This window comes from Bombus bifarius, unplaced genomic scaffold (genome assembly GCF_011952205.1).
Source record: "Bombus bifarius isolate JDL3187 unplaced genomic scaffold, Bbif_JDL3187 scf7180000007973, whole genome shotgun sequence".
In the NCBI taxonomy this organism is placed as follows: domain Eukaryota; kingdom Metazoa; phylum Arthropoda; class Insecta; order Hymenoptera; family Apidae; genus Bombus; species Bombus bifarius.
The window spans coordinates 3,450,685-3,475,751 of NW_022884359.1; the positions used below are offsets into that span (position 1 = coordinate 3,450,685).

The window sequence follows — 25,067 nt, forward strand, 5'->3', positions numbered from 1 at the left end:
TTCGTCTATGAAAATGGTTCTGTTAATGGCACGGCTGTTACTTGAGAATCGCGTCGATGATTTTGCATCGTTGCACTGGATGCTGCAAAGATGGTGCAATAGTCAAATTGGGTCGACAAGGTCGATATAGATTGACTTTTAACGTAGCAACGCGCTATTTGCTATTGCGAATTTTTATGCAAATTTTTATTTCTGTGAACACAAGAATCTATTTAAGAATAACGGCGCTGTTTTAAACTTTCAAGTACGGCTGTCGGGCGAAAATTTCGTGAAACACGAAACTGTCTTCGCTTAGCGACGCCACACATCGACAATTGCACTCTATTTAGCCTTGTCATTTTCCTTACGTTTGTAAGGGACGATTTGTGGAAACGCACGAGTATAAAGGTAATTTAGGCAAAAGATGTTGCAAGATTGTTAGGTTCGATTGGGAACAAAGAAACAGGAGTATAGCAGTGCGAGATTTTGTTTATTTCCGGCTTGTTTATTTTCATGAATTTTTATGAAGCAAGGCGGTATTTACGAGGAGCTAGTAAAAAGTATATAAAAGATGCAAGCGCTATGTCAGATGTAATGGCGGTACCAAAAAGCACGGCTTTTTGTCAATTTCGATTCTCATTGAATAGCTCGCTGGTATACGTTTTTATCGGAATGATTTGCGCCGCGTAATGGATAAAAGACGGAATTGCAAAACAAGACCTTCGCTTTGCTAACGGAGAAAATGCTGTGTCAACGGCGTATACGGTTGAAAATGCAAAAACATTCTCCGGTCAGCGTCCTTGTTATTTACCAAAACCAACCTCGTTACTTCGCGATTCGTGTTCCATTCACTCCCCCCTCCCCCCTCTCTCTCTTTCTGCTCTTCTTTTACAACCAAGCTTTCAACAAAGCTTCCATAATTCACGTAAAAATGGAAAAAGAACGAAATGGAACCACGCAGATATTCGCGTGAGCAAGTCGAAAGTAGATTTTCATGGTACTAGTAATTAACGGGATTTGTGGCTTGTTTAACAAATTCGAAGTTTGTCGAAAGAAAATTGAAGAATTTAAGAAAATTTAATACGTAACAATATGGAAAACGAAGAGAGAGAAAAATCGAACGAAAAGAACAGGTAAATGGAAGAATTATCGAACGACGACGGAAAGTCTGTTATCTCGTTGACCAATTTTTTACGCATCACATAGGCGAAGGTTATCGCCGTCGGTGTAGTTAGATACATAATAATTAATGTTCGTTTGTTGCTGTTCATTTAATTCACAAATACGTTGATATGTTAATCGTGCCTCGTTTACCAGCTAAACTATGGTGTTACGTATTCGTGAGGGATACTATGCTATGTAACTGGAAGATAACATTTACTCGACGCTTTACGCTGTACATGACATTGTTAACATAAGGTTTCTCAAATAATTTAGCTACGGGTATAAACTGGCTCGAAGATAAGCGAATACTCATAATACAATATATATTGCTAATAATACAATGTATGTATATTATTAATGTAGTAACCGTAGTTGCTTATGAAAATATTTAGACAGAGCAGATAAAACAAACAACAGTCAGATTTCGACACGCTCCAGTTACGTGTTGCACATTGTACAGCTAAGAAGATCGATTTATCGTTGCGTCACAATTAGACGCGTCGTATAAATTATAGACTTTGCGTTTCAAGCTTTCGCGATGGCCGAATATCTTGATATCGGCTTCTTGGATAAGAAAGTCGATTGCAGTGTGTACGAAAAGCAGGACCAAGATGCAAATGCCAAATGCAAATGTAAAATCTAAAGGCGATTGTTTATACCGAAACCAATGTCAAAAGAAATTCTACGTTAATCTACCAATTTTATATGACACGTGAATCGAGTTATCGAGTCTCCTAGTATTTTTGGAATTATCTTTATTATGTTGTGTATAGGAATATTTTCTTTTTCTTTTTTTGTGGCTTCTCTGTCTTCTGACTTAGGGCAGAACGTTTCCGAGCATACGACGATTATAATTGCGATCGCTGCAGATTATATTGAAACTCTTCTGAATCACATTGGTAACTTTTAATTTTACTGTGTCCGGAAGTTAATTATTATAATAAAGTTGATTATTTCGTTGCTGTATTCTAATATTGCTGCTTATAAATAACGCAGAGTAAACAGGATAAATTATATCTTTTTATTTATTTAGGACAAACTAGGAACACCGTACACTTGGCAGAATTCATCAAGGTAGCAAAAGAATTATTAAACAAATGAAATCTGATTTATAAAAATTTTCCATGGCAGATGTCGAAATATTTTAGTTTGTATAAACAGTGTGAAGAAAGTAGGTAAATTAAAGGAACCCAGAGTATAATTCTTCTCTTCGTACCGAGAAAGGCAGAATATCAAGTTGAAAGAATATCAAATGAAACAAACGTGACTCTGCCTTTCGCTTTAAATATTCGCAATCTCCATTCTTCCGGTGTTTTGTTTCTTCCTTCCTCGTCAGTGACAAGAAAAACCCTCTGCGATTCTAATTAAGGCTACAAGGGCTGGAAACTCCTTCCCTTTCCTCGATAAACACCGAAACTTCCTCAACCGTGATAAATACAGTCCTTGAGAGGATATGAACGAAGGGAATTATGGGTTGCCTAGTCCGAAACAGGAACGTGCGGAGTATTTCCACCTTGTATAGCCGCACACTTATGCAAAATTCAGGAAACCACCCCGCTCATCAACCCTCCGACACGATCTCGAAGAAGCCAGCCTGAATTCCATCCTTGCCACTAACCTAATCTCAAAAACGTTTGTATCAGCGTTAGTGCTTCGTAGTAAAATATTTAAATGGAAAAATCTTCATTTTCGATGCACGTTAAATATCCGAATGAAGAACACTAAAGTTTAACGCGGTATCGAATATTTGAACGTAAAATTCATAAATTCCGACACGCATTAAATATCCAAATGTAAAATACCAGATTTCAATGCGTATTAAATATTTAAACGTAAAATTTCGAATTTATACACGTACTAAATATTACTTTTAACATGTGCAAATATTGTCTGCGTTAACTATTTATGCATACGAAATAGGTCATCGGAGATACAAGAGGAATTCTGTTTGTGGATATTTGTTGAACAGCGTTTTAAATGTATAACTTAACCAAATATTGTATAGTATGATAGACACGTTGATAAGTATGTAAGTAAATTTTTAGATTTTTTTTTAAGAAGCCTAGAACAGTAAGAAGATTACTGTCGTCTTTCAAATTTCGTATTTTCATCGTCGATACCTTTAGTCTTGGAAATTTTATACTTTAGTCGTCAGTAGCGTTAACGTAAACCTTCGGCTCAACTTTCACGGTTTCGCAAGTATTTTTAACGCCCTAAGCCCAAACCAAAATTGAACCTTTCCAAAAGCACGTGCGAAGCACAGTACGACGAAACCAATTTTTGAAGATTTAAACGATTTCTCGCGAAGTATATTCTCACCTTACATCGTAAAGTACATTTTTTCGCGCCGATCGTTTCTTCGTCATCATTTTTTCATACAAATTTTCCGCTCCGCACACGAGTGGCGTTAACGTAGAGCTCTGATATCATTTTCTCGACGCTCCGAGCCCAAAAACACATAGAACACGGTACGACGAAACCAATCGCTGACCACCATATTTCATCGCACGCCACAGGCGGCATAATCATCGCCGGAGGCTGACTGATCGAAACGGAGCTCGTTGATTTTCGAAACAAGCGTACGTGCATGATAATCGAGTCGAATCGGGCCGTCAACTTGCCGATAATCGACGTCGAAGCGGCTTACACGTCGATGAAGCGTATGATAATCGAAACTAGCATCCAACTTTCTTCTCTCGCGCTTTTAAATGCGCGTCTGTGACTTTGCGCCCGATTCACACGCGTACCTTCAAGCTGCAGAAAATGGACGAAGCTGTAAACGCTTAATCGAAGTGGCAAACGCAATTACTCGAAAATAACCGCAGCAGTGGTTACGTCTTGTGCGTTCGCTAGGACAGTATTGATCTTCTGCGTATTTCCCGCCCCCTGCTGCACCCCCCAGTCTGCCACTGCATCCTCCTCTGCGTACAATCCTCGACGTATTATCATTCTCTTGGACGTTGTGTGCATGGCAAGGTTACTTTTCCAACGACCAGACGATTAATTAGTCGTGGAGAAATTAGCCGAGATGAACGAGAGGGGTGGTTGTGAAAAGGGGGATGAAATTAAAAATTGGCTCGACGCTGGGCAAAAACCACGATTCCTTTTCGATCTTCGATCTCGTGGTGATCGCGCTTCATCATTCGTTGATAATCTTTCCTGTTTCTTTTCGTCCACTGGTTCTAGCTTCATATTGTACACGTACACCCCTGTTCACAGGTGTTCGAACGCTACTGATTTCGTATAAACTGTGATTTTGAATCGACGTCGATGTTATTAATAGATTAATTTGTTATTAACGGATTAATTCGCGTAAGATACAAACTCGAGATATTCAGGGTTAAATAAAAGTAAAAGTGTTGCGTCAACATAATATTCCTAAAGTATTTTGTACTTTTATCTTCTTCTCGACATTCTAAATCAATCGAGTAACACGAAACACGATTTTTCGACGAACGAAGTTCTCGGACAAGCGGAGTTCCGTTGAAAATAAAAAATAATACAACTTCTTAACAACCGTCGATTATCTTCCACATTGTTTTCTATAGAAAGCCTCATTTTCCATAAATGTGCTAATATCTATGAAATATGACAGCATCGTTTAGTGGAATTAGCGTCGTTCTTCGATATCCTGTCCCGTGTCAAATATTTCCAAGAAGAGATAAGAATTTTTCAGGGACGAAATTTCATGGAGAACAATTGGTCAATTTTCACGACTCGAGCACGTACATAGCTGGCTATTTTTTTTTTTTTTTTTTTTTTTGTTACTCTGTAAGAGTAATTTCGATCGTGTATGTCGCTGACGAGCGTCCGGAAGAAACGAAAGATTTAATTTCTCTCGTGCAACCGATGCTCTCGATTTCGACGATTATTTTTCATCGTGGCCGTTTCCCTGTCGTTTAACCGCGTTATATTCCAACGGACCGTTGATAACGAGAACGAGGCTGTAGAAGAATGAAATTTCGAGCAGTTTTATGGACTCGATTATAGACGATGCTTTCTACCCTTTCTTTTTCCCTCTGCTTCGAGATCGGTCGTGATTTCCGCTTCGAGATCTATGTTTCTATATTTCCTCTTCCTTTCTTTTTACATTATTGTTTCAAAAATTGTACAGTATGTAGAAGGAATGTACAAAGCACAAAAGTATCGGAATGCTTACGCTTCCCTTTGCTCTTTTGCATGCGATTCATTCGTAAATAAATTAACAAGGCTCGTATTGATTTTACTCTTTGCCATCGTCGACATTTGCGACATATTTGAAAATAAAAAAATTATACGCAGCGCATATAGTACGCAATGGCATGGCAAAGTATACAAATATACAAAGCGGAATATTCATTAAAACGTTTAAAGAGTGAAGCAGATTTGCAAATAATTTCATTCCCTTGATTCTGTTCATAAAAATTCGCAGTCTGGTTAATGTAGATGCTAGAATTTTATAGCTCGATGAAATGCTAATTTTGAAAAGCTCGTCTGCAATAAGAAAATCTGATATCGTAATCATGGTATAATCGAAGTTTGTTCAACAATTTTCTTGCTTCTACACTATTCTCAATTAAGTACATACGAGTATACGAACAATTCACGTAGAGCAAGCCTTCGTTCTTCCGGGTGTATGGATGTATTTGTTATCCGATCTTCTTGCCATTTTCGTTAAAAACGAAAAATTTTACGCATCGTTCCGATCGTCGAGGATAATTTTTAACAATTACACCGACAAATCCGTGTAACCGGTTTTTATTTTCATCCGTTTCGTAGCTGGAACAGAACGTAACAATAATATAATTAGTTTCTACGCGGAGAAGCCGGATCTTTCGCTTTGCCGATGTTTTGTTTAATGAAGCTCTCGCACGTTTCCAGCATCCTGAATATCCGTGATTACATAACCGTTACTCCATTGAATTGCAACAGAACGTAGTTATAATTGCTTGTTAGTATTTCGTTTACGTAATTCCAGTTTAAAAGACATCATCGATCGCGTTATGTATTCCACCTCTCTGTACTTTTCACGCTTTTTGTTGTTTTTCTTTTTTTTCTTCTCTTTATTATTACCCCTTTTTTTGCACCGTAAAGCTTCGCCCATAACAAAGCACAGAATTCATAACTCTTCATTTGCAATTCTACATCGTTTTTATTCTACATTTTATATTCTATCTCTGCCTGCCGTGTTCCACACTTTATTAATCCACATTCCATATTTTACAACTGCGCGTTGTACTCGATATTTCATTTTCTACCGACCAAGTCCGGTAATCAATCGTGAAATTCATGGGAAATCTATAGGAAACGCTGTACTTAATGTTTCAGCTTCGTAACTTTTGAATTTACGAGACAAATAGGAAGAGGAACGAGGCGAAATGCAGGAAATTTGCGCAACCAACATTGCAGTCGTTAAATGCCTTCATAATGAACATAAAATAACTGAAATAGAATTCAAGAGTTCAAACGTAGAAGCAGAGTTTGCATGGAAAGCTCGAATAATAATAGCGCGCCTAGGTCAAAGTTGAATTAACAGCAAAATATGGTTCCACGTTCTACGGTCCCTGTCGATAGTTTTAGTACACATAGGTTGTGGGTATTTAATCAGAACGCAATGCACGTAACGTTGAACGCAAGAAGCGAACACGTTAGGCGTTTGTAATTTATGGAACAATGCTGACACGACATCTTAAAAGCTGATTTTCTCGAGCACCGTTAAGTATTTACGTTATATCCCAGTTTTATTCCGTTTAATTCAAAAGTTTGAAATAAATTCCTATCGACGCGCGTTTTAACTCGGCCTATATTAATTGTCGAATGAGTTTTCCTTGATTACAGAAACACGAGTGCGATGATACGCGTCTCGTCCCGCGGGAAGAAAAACTCGATTTCATGATTTCGATGGATGATTCGTGAAAATCGGAGGGGAAAGTTTTAATAGCTTTATAGCTGGCCAGGAAAAACTTGGGTAAATATAATAACCGTGGCAACGTTCTATTTCTCTCTCTCTCTCTTCATCTGTCGAGAACTTGTTAAACTCTGGCACACTTTTGTCGCAACAAGTTACACGTCATCATCCAGATTACTATAAATATTAATTATACAATATATACAACGTATTATATAATTAATTGTGCTTGTCTGAATTTTCTAAATAAGATCTTATCACGTTCGTGCGTGTGAAATAATTTGTCTAAAACTATATATCGTTTGATCAAAGTAACTTTCGTAAAATTAAACATGTTTTTCTGGGACGACTATGTAGTTTTATTACTCAGATTTACAAGAATTATCAGTTCTAGAATTTCCGGATAAACGCGTTGAAAAATCATCTGCATGGAATAGACGATGCTTTTAGCTCTTTTAGAATCGACTTTCTTTCGGATCGTGGAAAATATTTCTTCTTCGTGAATTATTGATCATGGAAACACATCTTTCCCTATGTTCTTGTAAAGAGAACGTAGCGTGATCGAATCTGCTTCAATATTAACGAAGATAAATATATTTATTATTTAATCGATCGTCAAGCATGAAAGGATTAACTTACCTGAATAATACATTTATATTTAACAAATTTGCATAGCACTTTTTCCAAAATGAAATTCACGTAAGAAAATCGTACGCGCATTCCAATTATTCACGACGATTAATAATAAGATTTCTAATGTCTCGTTTATAAGTATCATCGATCGATGTATACGCAATTTATAGAGAATTTCTTTTTCTTTAACGTAACGATAGGATCACATCGAGCGTATTAATAGGAACGGTAAATAGAAAGTTGGGAGAAACGTTTCATATGCGACAAATTGTCAGCTCGAAGGAAGACAGGAATATTATTTAAAAAGTCGATACTTTGTCGTCGTTTCGTCGGTATTATTTCCGGGCGACTTTCCGCTCCCCGAACGAATTGTTAATATTAAATGGATCTTCCTTTTAATGCATGAAGATGCAAGAAAAGGCGATGCGCTTTTTACCTTGGACGCATACATTTTCCGCTGGGACATTTGTTTCTTTTGAAAAATTCATACCTTTTCCGCCTTACGATCTCTAAGCTTTTCAACGTCGTGTTATCTAAAAAGCATCAGCGACGCTTTTTCAAATCTTACGGTCGTCGGATACATCTCATCGAATTAATTTAAAATTATTTGAAAGACTATATTTAATTATTATCAAACACGCCAAGTGCTTGTCGTTGCAACTGTAACTTACAATATCGTAATGGGCATAATTAATATCTTTGAGAAAATAAAGAAGATTCTTGCCATGTATTTTTTCTTTTCTTCTTTCTTTAAAGAAGCTTTTTTTAAAATTAAATTAAGACGATGATCTACAGACAGAATACAGTTACGTGCTGGATTTTTACCAAACGTATTGACTAATTACACGTTAGAGGCAAAGACCTGCAAGTTACCTGAAACAACAGTTCCATTTCAAATATCCGCTTTCGCGGCTACACGTTTTCCTCGCCCTTCCAAGTTTCACGAATGTCCTCATCGCGTTGGGAACGTTGCCCCGTGATTACGAAGATTTCCCGCCCTTAAGCTTCGTCCTTATGAAATATCCGCGTTGCTCGCTCCGTGTCCGAGGATATTCCATTGAAGATGACCGAGCAGCGTGCACGTTTTAACGATGATTCTTCCATTATGCGGCGATTTTCTCACCCGGCCATACTCGTGGCGGAACAGTCGCGACACGAGTCGAAGCGTCTTTTCTTCCGCCATAATATTCCAGATTTTGTATGCCGACTGGGATAATGAAGACCAAACGAACCAACGATCCTTCCAGCTTATGGAATAACCCAAGGTTAAATCCTTTATTTCATTCGCCCTCCTACGCGTCTTTCTTGCTGCGCATTTTTCTGAATAAAGTGATAGCGCGCCTGTGTTCAGAATCAGGTCATTTAGAGAAAAAATATCGATTAATTGTAATTAACGAAGAATTATAAACGAAGCGATAAATAATACGGTAAATCGTGTACTTCGGCTTTGATTACATTTTTATAACGGCGATTATCGTTGAAGGTTGTACAAATTTATACGAAACAAATGAATAACAACATTATAACAACGTAAGGACAATAAAATGCGTTATCGTTGCTATAGCGTGGCAATTAGAACGCAGAATATTTCCAGCAGTTAATTCGATTATTTCTGCATCGTAATTTCGATGCTCGCTATTAAATCGGCCATATTCTGTCCGTAATGTCGTAGGTAATAACTCGAATTATTATCGAATGAAACGTCATTTGAAAGCACACGCGTCCTTAAAGCACAGTGTGGTGAGAGAAACGTGTTTTGTCCTTTTCTATGGATATTACGACCATTCTGTGTGGCAACAGTCGCGCTACGTGGACCATTCCGCTACGTGGATAAATAAAGTTATTTATAAATAAACTAGCAAATTTTCTTTTACCACCGGCTGTGTGATTTCCAATTGGTCGTTTGCATGTCGCGTCGTGAATTTCTAGTTTAATTAGGCTAGCGGGAAATTAAAGCGATAACAAAGGCCGGCCAAAGTTTTGGATTTTAATTAAGAAATATCGCTGATGGACGAACCGATCTCGGATTAGAAGACTTCTGGGGTTGGTAAATCGAAATTCAGAGGTGGCCAATGCAAAAGGCTTGGAGAAAACGTCGCGGAACTTGGCTCTAATTAAGCCGGCCGAATTACACAGTCGAATTGGAAAACTGCGGTCGGCAAGTGTAAAATGACTCGTGCCGCCAGTTTGCCAAGCGATAAAATCGCAAACAGGGATTGTAGTTGTTGCGCTGCTGCCGAATTCGCAAGAAGGATCCCAAACGAGCCCTCAGTTTCATGCAACTTGCTCCGAATATTCCACTGGTGTATAGTTCTTCTATTTATTTGCTCTTTTATAGACGAAAGTTTGCAATCATTTCTGTAGCCGCCTGTATATATTCTTAATAACTTGATATTAATTGTTGAGGTTATTCGATGTGTAAACAGAGCAAACTCGTGGATAAATTGTAAGGCAGAAAATATATTCAAATAGAAGTGTAATTACAAGTAGGAATACAATTTGAGCTGGTCCAGATCCGCACGCTAGCTGTGTTACCCAATAACTGAAAACCCCGAAACCAACGTCGCCTGTCTACTGTTTATGGTCTGTCTTCGTCGCAGTCTTTTGTCTACACGCTGTCGATGGCTTCAGTGCTTGAGAAAACTAAAAAGACCAGATGTAGAGTTTTCTTAGAAGTGGTGACCACTTCGACATTAATAACTTGTTTAATCAATTCGAAAATAATCTGCCGGACAACGATGGTGTTTCATTGTATTGGGTTGGCAACTAAATGATTGCGGATTTTGTCAATACCACCTAATGACAAAATCCGCAATCACTTAGTTGCCAAGCCAATATTTATCTGGATGGATTTTTGTCGAAAGAATTTCTCAGGCTAACAGTGTCCCCAAAGATGTCATTTTAATTCGCGATATTACGATATAGCGTTTCTTTCTACGAAATGGCTGAATTTCATCGAGGCAAATTCAACCGTATCGCTTGATGTATAATTTTATTCAAAAGTTTGTGTAACCCGGTACGCGTGAGAAATAACGAATTTACTGAAATATGCGAACATGTGTTGAAAAATATTGCCTCGATTATTACCGCGTTGCGAATATTCATGCAAAATCATGTTTTTCTGAATCTAATGAAAGAAATAGGAGTTAGATGGAAAAGCGTTTCTTCCAGTGAATATCGTACAGAGTATTTATACGGTGGATATTTTACATGTTTCTGCATATTCTGCATTTCCTGCATTTTTACGACCCGAAAGCTTTTATAGATGCATGAAAATCCACAGCTCGATTATTACGAATGCGCTTTGCAATCTGCAGTCTAATAACGGTAATTCCTTTACCCTCCTTCCGAACCTATCGCGAAAAGGATATGGAATTTCTGACGTAGCGTCGCGTAATTTGCTCGAAAATTGGAAAATAGCAATCGTAAGAAACGCGTAACAGGGAAATATATTCGACTGGCAGTGTCCGAAAATTTACAAATAGCTCGGGGGACGACGGTAATAGAATTCGCAATTTATCAAGACAGGATGCGGCTCCCAAATTGAATCGTGCAAGTCGAAGCCGCAGGGGTGGCAAGTTTGCCCTGTAAAATTGAAGTTTCCGGTTGGTGGGGGAGATTAATTACAAAATCGAAGTAGCCCCGTAGCGAGGCGTTGCGAGGGTGCGTGTATGTGTCTGTGTGTATGTGTGTGTGTGTGCCGTTGGTGACAAAACTAGGGAATTCCGCAAGTTCTGGGTGGAACCGCAGATTTGACGCCGTGACACCTCAAAATTCGGCGAGCGCGTTTCGGGGGCTGGAAAATCGAGCATGCAAAAGGCACGCTCGCCAGGATCGAATTCTGGCGAAAAATTCAGGAAGAGTAAAGAGAATAGAGGCAAAGGGACACAGAATTCGGCGAAAATTTGATGATAGCGATAGAACCAAGTTCGATATACACTCACCAATCTTAGTCAATTTTTTCATAGACACGAACGTCTTGTTTTAATTTCTGACGCTAGATCACTGGCCGCAAGAAGTTATTTCCTATTTTTCTGCGTTATCTGCACTTGGAATATATTTGATCCCATCATTCATCCAGGTCTGTCTTGTGCACAACGTTTGGAACGATTTATTCTCTGATTCGATGCTTTCGAATGATTTTATCGAAAGAAAATACGCAGTTATAAACTATTATGTAATTGCTATAAATCTATAGGAATTTTGAAATGATTTTATCGAGAAGATGTACAGTTACAACTGCTGCATGAACGCTATAAATCCGTAGGTACATTGAAATGATTTTGCCAAGGAAATACAACCTAAAAGCTACAACGATTGCGCAACTTTTACGAACATAAGTCAGTCCTACTACTTTCAAAGTACTGGTAAAAATAAAATGGCTTTTATTCGAAAATTTGATATTCGAAGCTGCTTGGAACGCGCTCGATCCTGTCGCCGTTTGGCGATCCCAGCGGCGGGAAAATCCGCGCTTTCGGATGGCAAATTAAAAAACAAATTCCACCGATATCAAGATATAGCCGAGGCTGTCCGGTCCACGCTCCGCTATTATCTTTCACCTGTAAATCAATTTTCGTCGGTGGACCGCACGGCCGAAAAATCCGCCGTGAAAATATTTGGCCGGCAATCGTATCTCTTTGGACGCGTCGCGCTCGAAGCCGAGAGCTGTCGCGCGAAATCCCGTTCGATTGATCGTTACCGCGCCATTCATGAGCCTGAAATGCAATTAATTAACCTTTCGTAGCGACACCCACGTTGAATTAATTGTTCGTTTTTCGATTTTCATCGCGTGACCTCCCTTCTCGACGTGCTGACAGTTTTCTTTTTTCTTCCGTTTTTATTAAAAAATCGACGCGGGCCTCGCAGCTGCGAATAAATATCGATTACCATCGACAGGCGGAGTAGATTTCATATACAAAGTACATTGATGAAAATAGGAGGGATACCGATCGAGAAAAACGACATTTTCCAGGATTCGCGTTTCGTTGTTTCGCTTATCGTGCTTCATGACGCACTATATGCTTACTCCACGCATGTATAACCTGTCGCGATAGTAACGGGCAATTTTTCACGGGAAACTAAATCGAAAACACAAGCTGCAGTTTTGTCGAAAATCGCTTTGTTTTGGGGGAAAAAAGTAATTTCGGACAACGGGTCCCTCGAGGACCAAATGCTCCGTCGAAAAAATGTTCGTTTTGTAGCATCTCTCGTTACGCTTAATTCTTAATTCTGACGCTCCTTTTGCGCTATTTTTCAGCTAGTAGCTTTTTTTTACCTTCGAACTTCTCGCAAGTTTCCTGAGGAGAGCTTGCGAGGATAGAAGATATGGAAACGCTGACGTGAAAGATAACACGTGAGGAATATTTCCGGCCGAATGTCGAAATAGAAAAAGTATAACGATTGAAAAGTATAATTAAATTAACTGCCGTGACGAGATGGAAATATATCGATTGCGCGGGTAATTGGAAAATAATGAAATTTGGATGAAATTTAAATTTGACGAAAATTAGATTTCGACTTATACAGTGGGACATTGGACTTAATTGGAAACATTCAGCCTCGTGTGTTGCTTGATTGCGTAATTATGGCAATGTTTATTACGTTCTAAGCAATATTGGACGTACAGTCATAGCCAACGGTTAAACGTCGTTTATTATCGCTTGCACTTATTGTTACCACTATCTGCATCTCGTCACGCAATCTTTAGAATACTAGAATGCTCGAATCGTAAAAACGTAAAACGGGAATACAGATGCGAGCGTGTTGAATAGAAACACGAATGTAATTTAAATACGAGCTACGAACAAGGAGGCGCGAATTCGATGCTGAAGGTTAACCGTTTGATCGAGTAGCCAGTGAAACGGCGTGGAAACTGAAATTGTTCGGTAAAAAATTGCAACGTGTCTGCTGGTCGATAATCACGCGTTCTCGTCGAAGAAACTTTCTGTATCTTTCCAAATCCATTGCACCATTTTGAAAACAGAGAGGAACATCCAACGAAACAATTAATAATAATTATTATACTACGAATTCTCCCACATTTATGATAAATTGAAAAGCGCAGAAATTCAGAGGTTGCACGTATTATACGAAAGTGTAGAAAATATTCAAAGCTGAGTACTGGTTATAATTTTTGGTAGGCGAAATAAATTATCATAGCACGCGTAAGTTTCATTTTTTCAGTTCTCATAGAAATACGAAACAGCCTAACGATAATTATAACCATATCTTCGATATTTTATATATTTTTGTGTATTATATGAGCTTGATGAAAAAGTTGCTTTTCTGAAAAATCAAAAACTTTCTAATTTCCCGGTCTAGAAAATGTCGATTGAAGAAACGATCGTTCCTATGTCGTTGATTACTTAAATTTTGATTAAAATTTGATTGTCTACTAAATAAGTCGTATTTCTACGACTTCGGATTCTCTGATCGTTTGAAACCGAACAACAAAGAGTATAACGTCGTTGCTCGTTAGAAACTTCTCGACGAAAAAGCAATACAATTTCTCAACCACCATGATCAACAGATATGGCAGCGTTCCACTTCTTTTCAGTTGCAAGAACGAAGAAAACTATGAAAGGACAACGATTTCACAGCATCGAGGGCATAAAACAAAAGAACTAAGAGGCGTGCAACAAAGCGAATTTCAAAAATGTTTTCAGGGATGGAGAAAACGTTGGAAAAAGTGTATTATTGTTAATGGACATTGCTTTGAAACTGGACAATATCAATATCGAGGAATAAATATATATTATCCTAAAAAACAATTAAAAATCGTTCGATCTTCTTTCAAACCTTTAAACTTGTTTAAATGTTTAATTATAAAAGAGAAGAATTTGCCGAAGCAAAGGAATCTACGAATTAAAGTTCTCTATTTACTCACTGGGCGATGCAGAAAATTCGGCAATCATCGACTAACGAAAAACAGCCGGACTTTGGCGATAAATAACCCAAACCCGGGTTCGTGGATCGCGATACCATCGAACAGTGTGCATCGACAGTGTGCAACGATACGGAAGGATTCATGACACTCTCTCCACTCTGTTTTGCCTCCATAAACTCTTTCGAGGCACGATACAGTGCATCACGTTGGTCCGATAAGGCACAACTACTACCTCTGACCATCGAATTCAGACTACACGAAGAAATTTCACTTGACTAACTGCTACGCTTGGACATAAATGACAAACCATCTTTGGTAGCTCGAATTATCGCAAAAATAAGACAAACGCAAGAGAAAAATCAAGAATAACGAAACTGCCTTGGAAGATTTACTTTCGAGAAAATCGAGCTTGAAAGCTTTTTAACTTTTGTTTAATTTATCTGTTCGCGGGGAGAAGTCCCTTTGGTATTTTGCAATGTAAAAAGAGGCACACATATTGTAAGAATAAAAAAATTACAGGAAAAATAAACGTAAAATTTAAACGCATGTATCTATAGCAAGTGTATCGAAGAATGTTTGAACGAATCAAGGGGCTAGTCAAATGGATCAATCCTGGAATATGAACAGCTATGCGATTTACATAATTAAAACACACGTATGCTGCACGGTATTGTTCAGAATGAAGCAAATTGAAATTCCTTGGGCTTCTGTAAAGAACGTTTATGGAAAGTAGCTGAATAATATCGAGATCAGATATAAGATTTTTGAATACGTTACAAGCAAAAATGACATCGAACATGATCCTTATACCTCTCAACGACTGAAGATTCAAATCACTGAGAACCGTGTCATAAACGCGAGAAAAGGGAAGCACAGGGCAGTGAGGATGTTTCGCAACGAGTCTGCGGAGTTTACGTTGAATAGTCTCAATTTTGTAACTGCGCGATTCGATTTGTCGAGTATACGTGCATTTGACTAATTGTCGATTAGACAGGGGCGAGTAACAGGCAGAAGATTATTCCAACTGTGAAAATAAATCGAAAATTACGGAATAACATTTTTGTCGTTTCAACTCTCGTTTTATGAATATTCGCCCGCGTCGTTGTACATATCAAATCAAAATATATTCTATTCATACTTTCTCATTAAAGACTTGAAGTTTCTCTTCTATCCAATAAAACTGAATATCAGAAGCTGTTAATCTGCAACGTGTGTCTTCAAACGTTCATTTAATTTCCTTTCTGTCGGAAATTCTTTCCGCTCGAATTACAATAATTCGCCGATTATTTTAATCGCGCTATCCGACACGCAAAACGAACAGATTAAAATACTCCGTTAACGTCTAATAGAACTGTGAAAGGTGAAATAATTACTTACTTTCCTCGAACGGAACACGGAAAGGTCTTAAGCAAAGGAGACCTATAGGTATAAATGCTAGCAATTAGAATTCCGTTTTTCTATTTAAACTTAGAAACGATAATTCAAGTTGATAAGACGGCGAGGCAGAGTCTTTAAACGACTGTTTCGCCCGTCACGCAATTCGAAAGGCACGCTAAAACCGCGCAGAAACAGGAGAAAAAGGAAACAGCCTGGCCATTATTGCATCGTGACGTGAAAGTCGATACGAAAGCTGCATTTGAATTTCCGGCGAAAGATGAATTATAACGGCAACGATAAGGGGTTTTGTACGAGCTATGAAACATAAGGGAAAAACGCAAGTACCATAACCGCTTACATTTCCAGAGATAAGCGACGCTGCCTCGATGTTCGTCCCATCGCGAAACATCTGCCATTTTTATTCTTCCTTATACGACGACTATTTTAGTATTTTTCTCGAACTCTCAACTCTTTTATTTCTTTATATCTCGTTCCATTTTTTCCTCTGTAAGCAAGAGGAGATACGAGCCATTTATTCGAATCAAATATCTTTTTAATTGCCGATATATTTAACGATGATACCTATTTAATCTGCCACGAGCAAAATCAGTCGTTTACGTTTACATTCGTTTCCTTTATTACTCCAATCTTTGACAAAAGATCTGAGAAGATTTTAGGATATTTGCCGAAATCTGTACTACGTTATACAATCAGTTTGTAAGCCAAATGTTTGAAAGGCTTTTCTTGCCTTGCGAATGAAATATCGCTCGAGATACGAACGATCCTAGTTGCCTATGCGAATATTAATTTTTCATAAGAGAAGCACATTTCTTCCGATGCTTTTTCTTCTTTTTCTTATAAAAGATATAGCGCATCAAAATTTTAAATCAGTCTTAGTTAGCGGAAATATAAAATTTCCAAACATTGCAATCTCTCGTTTCTTCATTTTTGCCGTTTCCAAAGACGCGTTTCATCTGTTGTATAATTTTCGACGAAATTTGCATTTGTTTTAAAAGCTCGCGCAACCGTGTCGGATTATCGCCATAGCTTTTTTTGTTCGAAACTGAAAATTCCGATTACGCGGCAGCCTCGTGCTTCTGTTTCGTAATTAGCCGTCCTCCGGCGTATGAGTCGCGTTATCGTTATGGCGCTCTACGCTGAAATAGTCGGTGTTTCGCGACGACTGGTTTCAGGTAAATCTGCTAGTAAAGGGTTCGTTAGTTAGCGGCCCTTTCCCTATTGAAATAAAAATTACGTGCCGTTTTCCATCCTTCGCCAGTGGTTAGGTGCAATGCGCTTCGAGCGAAATAATTTTATATCAAATTCATGCGCCCGCGACGTAAGAAGAATATCGTAGCAAGAAGAAGTGGCATGCACGTTGGGAATTCTACTGTTGGGATAAAAATTGTGTGGCATAAAAATTCGCCGTGATTTCATTTCGATTTTACATTGTAGTAAAAAAACGTCACAGACATTTGGCGAGGGTCGAAAGTGGATATACGTGTCGAAGACATGGAATTTATTCGGAAACCCTTTCACGTGTGTCGCATAAATTGAAAATTCATTGAAAAGATGTGAAGTAGGAGAATACAGGTTAACGGTAACGAAACGCAGCTAAATCTGTAGATAAATTAATATTATACGAGCCTCATTTTTCTATGTCACTGAAGGTGCCATTTATTTTATTTCATCGAAATTGTGTCACTTACAATTAATGTTGTTAAAACGTGATAAAGTATAAGAAATTGTACTGTGTAGTAGTAGCGAAATGGCGACAGGAGAGCATATTCTGATCAAGTGTCCTCACAAATAGGCAATGCAGGTCAGCTTCCTTAAAAAAATGTGGACGTTGCAGGCATCCTTTTCCTTCGAGAAGAAAAACTAACAAAAGATATATACATATGCATAAAATCGTACACGAGATTAAAATGCCTCTACTTAGAAGGCTGAATAGGAAAATAAGTTGGGCATTATAATAGGAGCAAATTGGAGAAAATTGATCTATCGAATTAGCTAACAGCAAGGGACCACACAGCCTTAACGAAACAGTTAATCCACTGTATAAACTTAAAACACCATTTATTTTATATTCATTTACTACGTACGCTTATATACGTATGTATATGTTATATTATATATGTATATATAACAAGATTGCACTGGGCATAAGCCTTATACGATAAATAAATACTACTGCTATATACGACACGTAACAAGGTCCGTTTTCTTAAGCCACATTCAATTACAAGATGTCTGGAAAGTATAATTATTGCAGTATGAATTTGATTAGGACTAGATAAATCGCGGCGGATAATAATATTAAAAATTCTAAATTGTACAATTTTCTACAATAATTTACCTCATCCTAACCGAATTCATACATGTAAATTCTTTTTTCCTCTACAAATCTTGCTACGTCTCTCAAAAAGAAAATGCCCATCGTCCTGTCGGTTGCATCTCTACCAATTTTAATATAGCTTCAACAGAATCCGTCCCTGAGGATGTAATCTCTCGAACGTGATTCGCCCGGGGAACATATTAAACGAAGAGCATGTGCCCGACAGGGACAAAGAGAGAGAAAGAGAGAGAGATTCGAAAAAGTAAAAAAAGAAAAAAAAAAGAAAATGATTCTGAAAAAGAAAAAAGGAGAAACTGAGAGTAAACGACAAGAACGTCGCGATAAGACCCGGGAGCGTTTATTTAACCCTTAAAAGCTTGCCGGCATCCAATTTCCCCGGTCAAGTTTCCCCGACAGTCTCGGCTAATAAACATTCTCCGTTGCTCTTCTTTCTGTTGCAGCTCTATCGACACACGTACTTGGCTCACTACAGGATCGTGAATCTGCAGACCTTGTAAGTAAACGAGTGGCGAGGCCGCGGGCCATTTCACCTAATCGTATCTCAAACTTATTCCACCTGACACAGGGGTCACAGAACTTCAGATTTGCATTTTAATCTTCGCGCCACCGCGAAGCGGCGCGATCACTCGAAAGGGCCTGCCGGCGTGCAAATTACGACCGCGAGAATTTCATCCACAGCGACCTAACCCGCGGTGTTCGTTTTAATCGCGAAACGCGACGCGAAGCTTCTCCCCAATCCTTTTCCCTAGTTGACATATTTGTAGTTTCTCGGGTTTCACAACCCGGCTGTTTTTATTAGCACGTTGCGGCTTGTTCCGCGGTTTACTTCTTCGGGACAGACGTGAGAACGATATTTTGTTGAAGAAGCAAAGATATGCCGGAGAAAAGTATTAGTAATTAGAACAACAGCCATAGTTTGCACAAATTGTACGCCTTCCATTGTCTTTATTCTTTAAACGTTTTATTACATATCTGTCATTTTACTCGTATTATGCGCCAACTGCTAAAGCAAAATTTGTGGTCGAAGATTTTCGCCAGATGTAACGAGTAGGTGTTTTAATATTGTGTAATCACGTCATCGTGGAATTTTTCACCATCGTCGTTTAAAATTTAAAACTCTCGCTTTTCTCGAACTCGCCAGCAGTAGGAGTTTACTCGGCAGATCTCTGGACGTTAATTTTCCATTTAACAGTGCTTATATTACGATTAGAGCCAACGCCGCTTACCTGGAATTCGTTTCCACCCACTTTGCCACTGGCTTAATCGTACTCGCTGGTGCGCCACGAATTTCTCTTGCAGTCACTGCCCCGAAGTCTTTATTGCTATCCTTCGCGGCTTTTCAACTTCGTACGTACGACGAGATGATGTTGTAGCCTGAGAGAATAGTTTCGAGCGGATGATAATTACGTGAAATTTCTTCGTTTCTACGTATCGAGTTATACATGCCCAAATATATGTTTCTAATAAATATCTTGTAATTTCTATATACAGGGTGGTTGGTAACTGATGGTACAAGCGGGAAGGGGGTGATTCTACGCGAAAAAAGAAGTCGAAAATATAGAATAAAAGTTTTTCGTTCGAGGCTTTGTTTTCGAGAAAATCGACTTTGAATTTTCGCTCGGTACGCGTGCACTTTATCACGTCTCGTTGTAACGGATCTCACTGTAGATCGTTGTCTCGATGGAAAAATTAAAAAAAAAAATTTTTTTATTCTATATTTTCGACTTCTTTTTTCGTGTAGAATCACCCCCTTTCCGTTTGTACCACCAGTTACCAACCACCCTGTATAAGGTCAAGTTAGTTTCAAGCTTTGCCTCGAGTCTCGTCATAGCGCTAATTAAATCTCACTATGTTCGGCACAACGTACTTACCATGTTCGTGAAACACTTTCGCCAACCTGTATCATATGTATCGCATGCATTTCCTTAACAAGTTTCAAAGAATCTGCGCGATATATCCTGTCACAAATATTATTTAACGTAATTGCACAACACGTTATTGCACATGTTATCTCACGTGACACGTGTAACTCTCCTGCCAACATCCATAGGAGATAAATTTTCGTCACGAACTGTGACCGTGTTAAGCCTCGCGCGTATCGACTTCCTCGATTAGAATGAGAAACTTTCGAGGAAAGCTCGCTAATTACAGCCGAATATCGATCGGTATTTTCATCTTAAGACCCCTTAAGGCTAAAGTAGTAGATTTACGTTGGGTAGAGTGGGAGTGAAAACCGATTCCCGACGGATTATCCGCTTGGTAAACGACGTTAGATCGGAAGCTGGCGAAAAGCCGCGGAAGCCTTCCATAAAGTTTCGAATGGAGCATGAAAGTTCTATAGAAACGTAACAACCAATATTGTTCGAAAGGTTAGAGGGTTTTTTCGTTGACGGGAGCAAGGGTCGAGAACGGTTTCAGAAATGGCGGGAACTTTTCGCTGTTCACGCCGGCGTATTTCGAAAGTTCGGTCCTTCAAAGTTCGGAGTTATAGCCGCGGCCGTATTTCAAACCAGGAAGCTCGTCCATCGCGTTTCGTTTGAGAAACATTTGGAACATTTATCGTCTACGTTTATTCTCCGACCCATTAACACGCGAGCCACCACGCGAATTTTATATATTTTTGCCTAGCAGCCGCGATAGATTGAAATATACCGCGCCATAAAATTGTACTTTTGCGATATATGATATCGTATTCGCACATTTCTTCCTAACCATGTTATATAGATCGTTCGTATTGTTCAGAAATTTATCGTATTTTAAGTATTTTAAGAAATTTGGTAATCAATGACTGACTACGTGGCGCTGAAAATTGCGTTAACGCAACGTTTCATTGCAAAACCACGCGAAGGAAGCTTGGTAGGTTCAAATGACTTGTATCAAAGATTATCATCTTTGTTAATTTTCTAATTTAGTAGACCATTGAGACTATAATCTTTTTATCTAATCACAAAGTAATTTCATTTTCTAACAAGACAATGGTTTTGAATGTTACAATGGTTTCAGTTAAGATCGATATTCAGTACGGACGAGTGATGGGATAACTGTGCTCCTCTGCAAGACGCGTGTAGCTTGGCTTAAATGCAACGCAGATAATTTTCTCTCCCTTTAATCCGTTACCTCAGGTATAAATATGGACGCTAGCTAAATCTGCAAGTGGAGTGCTACTACAATTATTCTTACGAGCGAGCGCAGGTATTACGTTGGATGCAGCTAGCAGTTAAATATTGATGAGGGGAGCTATAGTTCTATGGTTGATATAACTAGGATTAGAATAGTAAATACAGACAGTGTTCTAGATACGTATGGCACAGTTACAGCCCGAAGCCATGCGATATACAACGCATATGACACAAAAAAATACATAAAATACCGAAAGTAGGGTATTTGTATTTTTCAACGGATCTGTTTTTTTAACTTCTACTACTTTAATTACGTCAATACAAATTTTGCATAAAAATCATAGACTTCTATATGTATTAGGTTGTCCGAAATGCTTCTTTCGTTTTATAAGGAAATAATAGACGCACAATGTTTCTTGTTTTATATTAGTTTATTGAATTATGCACGAACGTAATAATAGAAATAGAACGAAATGGATCGTACCTAATTCAATAAAATAATATAAAGCAGAAATTGTTGTTCATCTATTATCACCTTATGGAAGGAAAGAAACTTTTCGGACAACCTAACGTATTACTAGATTGCTAACTCTTTATGCACAAGGTGTCCACGATTTTACGTACTACGAATAGATATAACACATATAAGGTGTGCGTACTGTTTCTGTGCATGCACTTCAACGGTGAAATGATTATGATCGTAGCATACAAAATATTTTAATATTTGTATTAGAAACGCAAAGCATACGATTTGCATGGAACAAAAAATGCAATCACTTGGAGAGTACAAAATTAAGTTTTTATTTCGATATTGCATGCAAACATAGAAACGTGGCTAAGTCGATAGCTATATTTTATCGATATTGTTGATCGATGTGATATGCATATAACATTATAATTCTAGAATATTATAGTATTCGTACAATTAATACTATTGCATCGATAACTGTTTATTATTGTCATATGGACAATTTAACATCTAAATAATTGAAAACTACAAGTTATACATAGAGCAACTTAAAATATGGTATTGGCATTTCGTTTACGTCGATCTATCGTAGAGCAAGTTTTACGCAGTAAACACCAGCTGAAAGTAACATAACGTGTTCACGTTACAGTTTGTCGCTGCACAATTTAATCACCGAACTGACATGTGTCAGAATCGAAGAAAACAAGAGGCGTAAAATTTGCTATATGTCGACTTTATTTACCAATCTAGTGCTGGCGCGTGTGCAGAAAGAGTTGTACGTAAAATCCGGACATTTTACACAAAGAAAATTTAGACAGTCGTCGGTCTAGTAATATACAAAAGTCTGTGATAAAAATCCGCGATCTAATTAAAATAGACTAATGTAGTTTTATCATGGAGGTGCAAGATTGCAATCGTAACTATCAACAAGGAAGATTCAGATGTTAAAGAAACACGGTACAAATAGAATTGTCCCCTTGGATTCTCGTAGAGGGGAAACCACTCTCATAAATACGATAATCGCGGAAAAGAGCAGTCGACGGAGAGATCACGCGAGGAGTCACGGTAGGGAAATGCGGGAAAGGTCGCTGTGGAACGAGTTGATAAGTTAAGAACAAAAAGCCGTAGGTTGGCGCGCATGAATGACTTCGGTGGCGTGACCAGAAGAACGAACGAAGCTACGCGTTCCCCTGCCAGCGACATTTTTCTCTCTGTCGGCTTTCCTCTACGTAGGCTTGTGAGGATGCTCGGCGAATTTTCAACGTGCCATCGAAAATGAAATTCGCCGCCGTCGTCTCGGATATGAATTCCAGATTTCAATTTTCCGATCAGCCGTCTTCTCCTTGTCTCGCATTCGATATCTCACGAAGATGATATCCCGGGAAAATTAAGCATCGCTCCAGCAGAATCTCTTTTCTTTCGAGGTCAACCCCTCGAATCCCGAATTACGTTTTAATTATATTTTATCACAGGTGCTATCTTAGATAATTGGAGATTATTGTTCAAGGTAGGAATACTTTTCACGTTGGCTAGAAATTGGATATATATGCGGTGGTACTGACGAGTAATATTCCTAGAAAATGTGAAATTAAAGTGTTTAAAACGTAAAAACGTTACCGCGCGCATATAATTAAACTCTCTCTTTGTGCAATTAAATGCGACGTCTCTTAATGGCGTTAACGTTTTATACACGTCAAAAGACGCGGAAGAAGACTTTCCTTTTGGAGGAACTGTTTCGTAGCATTTCACTGTAAATGATACCGCGAGGTAACGTTAGGATGTACAAGATTATATATTCGAAAAAAACTTGATACTTGATACTTGATACTTTACTGTACGTAATTTGCTTTTGCTACGTTTGAGAGTAATCGACAACAAACCAGAAAATTAGCATTTCCATTTGACGCAATCTAAGTTAACCAGAGAGCTTCGCTCGAAACGCAGTCACCACAGACACATTATGATCTTTCAAATAAAATATTCTCTCTACAGCAGGGAACGTAGTTTGCACGCTTTCTCTTTAAGCGCGATTCATCCGGAACAACGCGTAAGCCATCGCTCGACGATGAACGTAATCTTTTTTTCCTCGGTCAACATGATTTCTTTATATGATTTATGCCATAGTGAACCGTCAAAATACGTAGTATACGAGACGTTTCGAAGCTCAATAAGACCGATTTCCTTCAATGGAACATTGCTGCGTCGAGAATACAATGAGTCTTGAAGATAATAGCTTGAATAACAATAACAAGCAACTTATACAAGCAGATCGAGCGAATGGAGACGAAGAAAGACAACAGAAAATAACGTGTATTTAACATCGCGATCCATTACCACAATTCGAATGATCAATGATTATTCCTGGTTCGTCATTAATACATCGGTCGATTGTATCGAATCGTTTGTCGTTCATTCCTCGATGGACTTATTGTCAGCGTTTTGCCAACTGCGAACGAACGAAAAATATTCAGAAATTCTTTCTTCTGGGCCGCGATTGAGAAATAACATCGGAATCCTTGTGATTCTTGGGCCAGTTACTGCCAGCATTCCGTCTTCTCTTCTCTTTGTGTTTTTCTCCGTTTGTTCAATCAAGCCTTCCCAAACTTGGATCGAGTCATTTAAACGAATTTGATTACAACCAATACAGCAACGCTCGCATCATGTACACACACGATATTCCACCAATCTTTATTCCGCACGAATGGCATGGATCTTCGCCGAATTCTGCTCTCGCCTCCATAAGGGTTCGTTGCCTTTGTTTCGCTGAACGACGTTCTACTATTTAATGGGATCCGGTATTCCGTGTACTGTAGAAAATATCGCATTCCTTTGGTAGCAAAGTTCTTCTTTTTGATTTTTCCGTTTCTATTTCTTTTCTTTTTTTAAATATTGCAATTTAGTGGAAAATTATTCGTGACGAATATCAAAGTGTATTTAGTTCTAAATTATTCGAGCCATCAAGAACGATAAATTTACAATTCTTGAACAGGAATCAAAGCAAATTCAACTCTGAACGACGATCGACTTATCTCGCTAAAAAGTCTCTAGTTCCTTTAACATTGCCAAACGGTCTCTTTTCAATTTCTCGGTTTCTCCGCCGATACGTAATACACCCAAAAATAGTACATCAAAAGTCAAAGTTCGTTCAATTCGAAATCGTTCTACCTACGCCTCTGACTACGATCAATGAATAT

The 25,067-nt window shown here is 38.4% G+C and overlaps 1 protein-coding gene across 4 annotated transcripts in view; it reads left to right on the plus strand.

Moving 5' to 3' along the window:
- Window positions 1-25,067, plus strand: part of LOC117216798 (venom dipeptidyl peptidase 4-like) — a 303,125-nt gene that overhangs the window by 149,171 nt on the left and 128,887 nt on the right. For all 4 annotated transcript variants that reach the window (XM_033463831.1, XM_033463833.1, XM_033463832.1 and 1 more), the window contains one exon: window positions 18,726-18,778. In XM_033463831.1, the coding sequence (XP_033319722.1) occupies window positions 18,726-18,778 (53 nt within the window). The remainder of the gene's footprint in view (window positions 1-18,725; window positions 18,779-25,067) is intronic.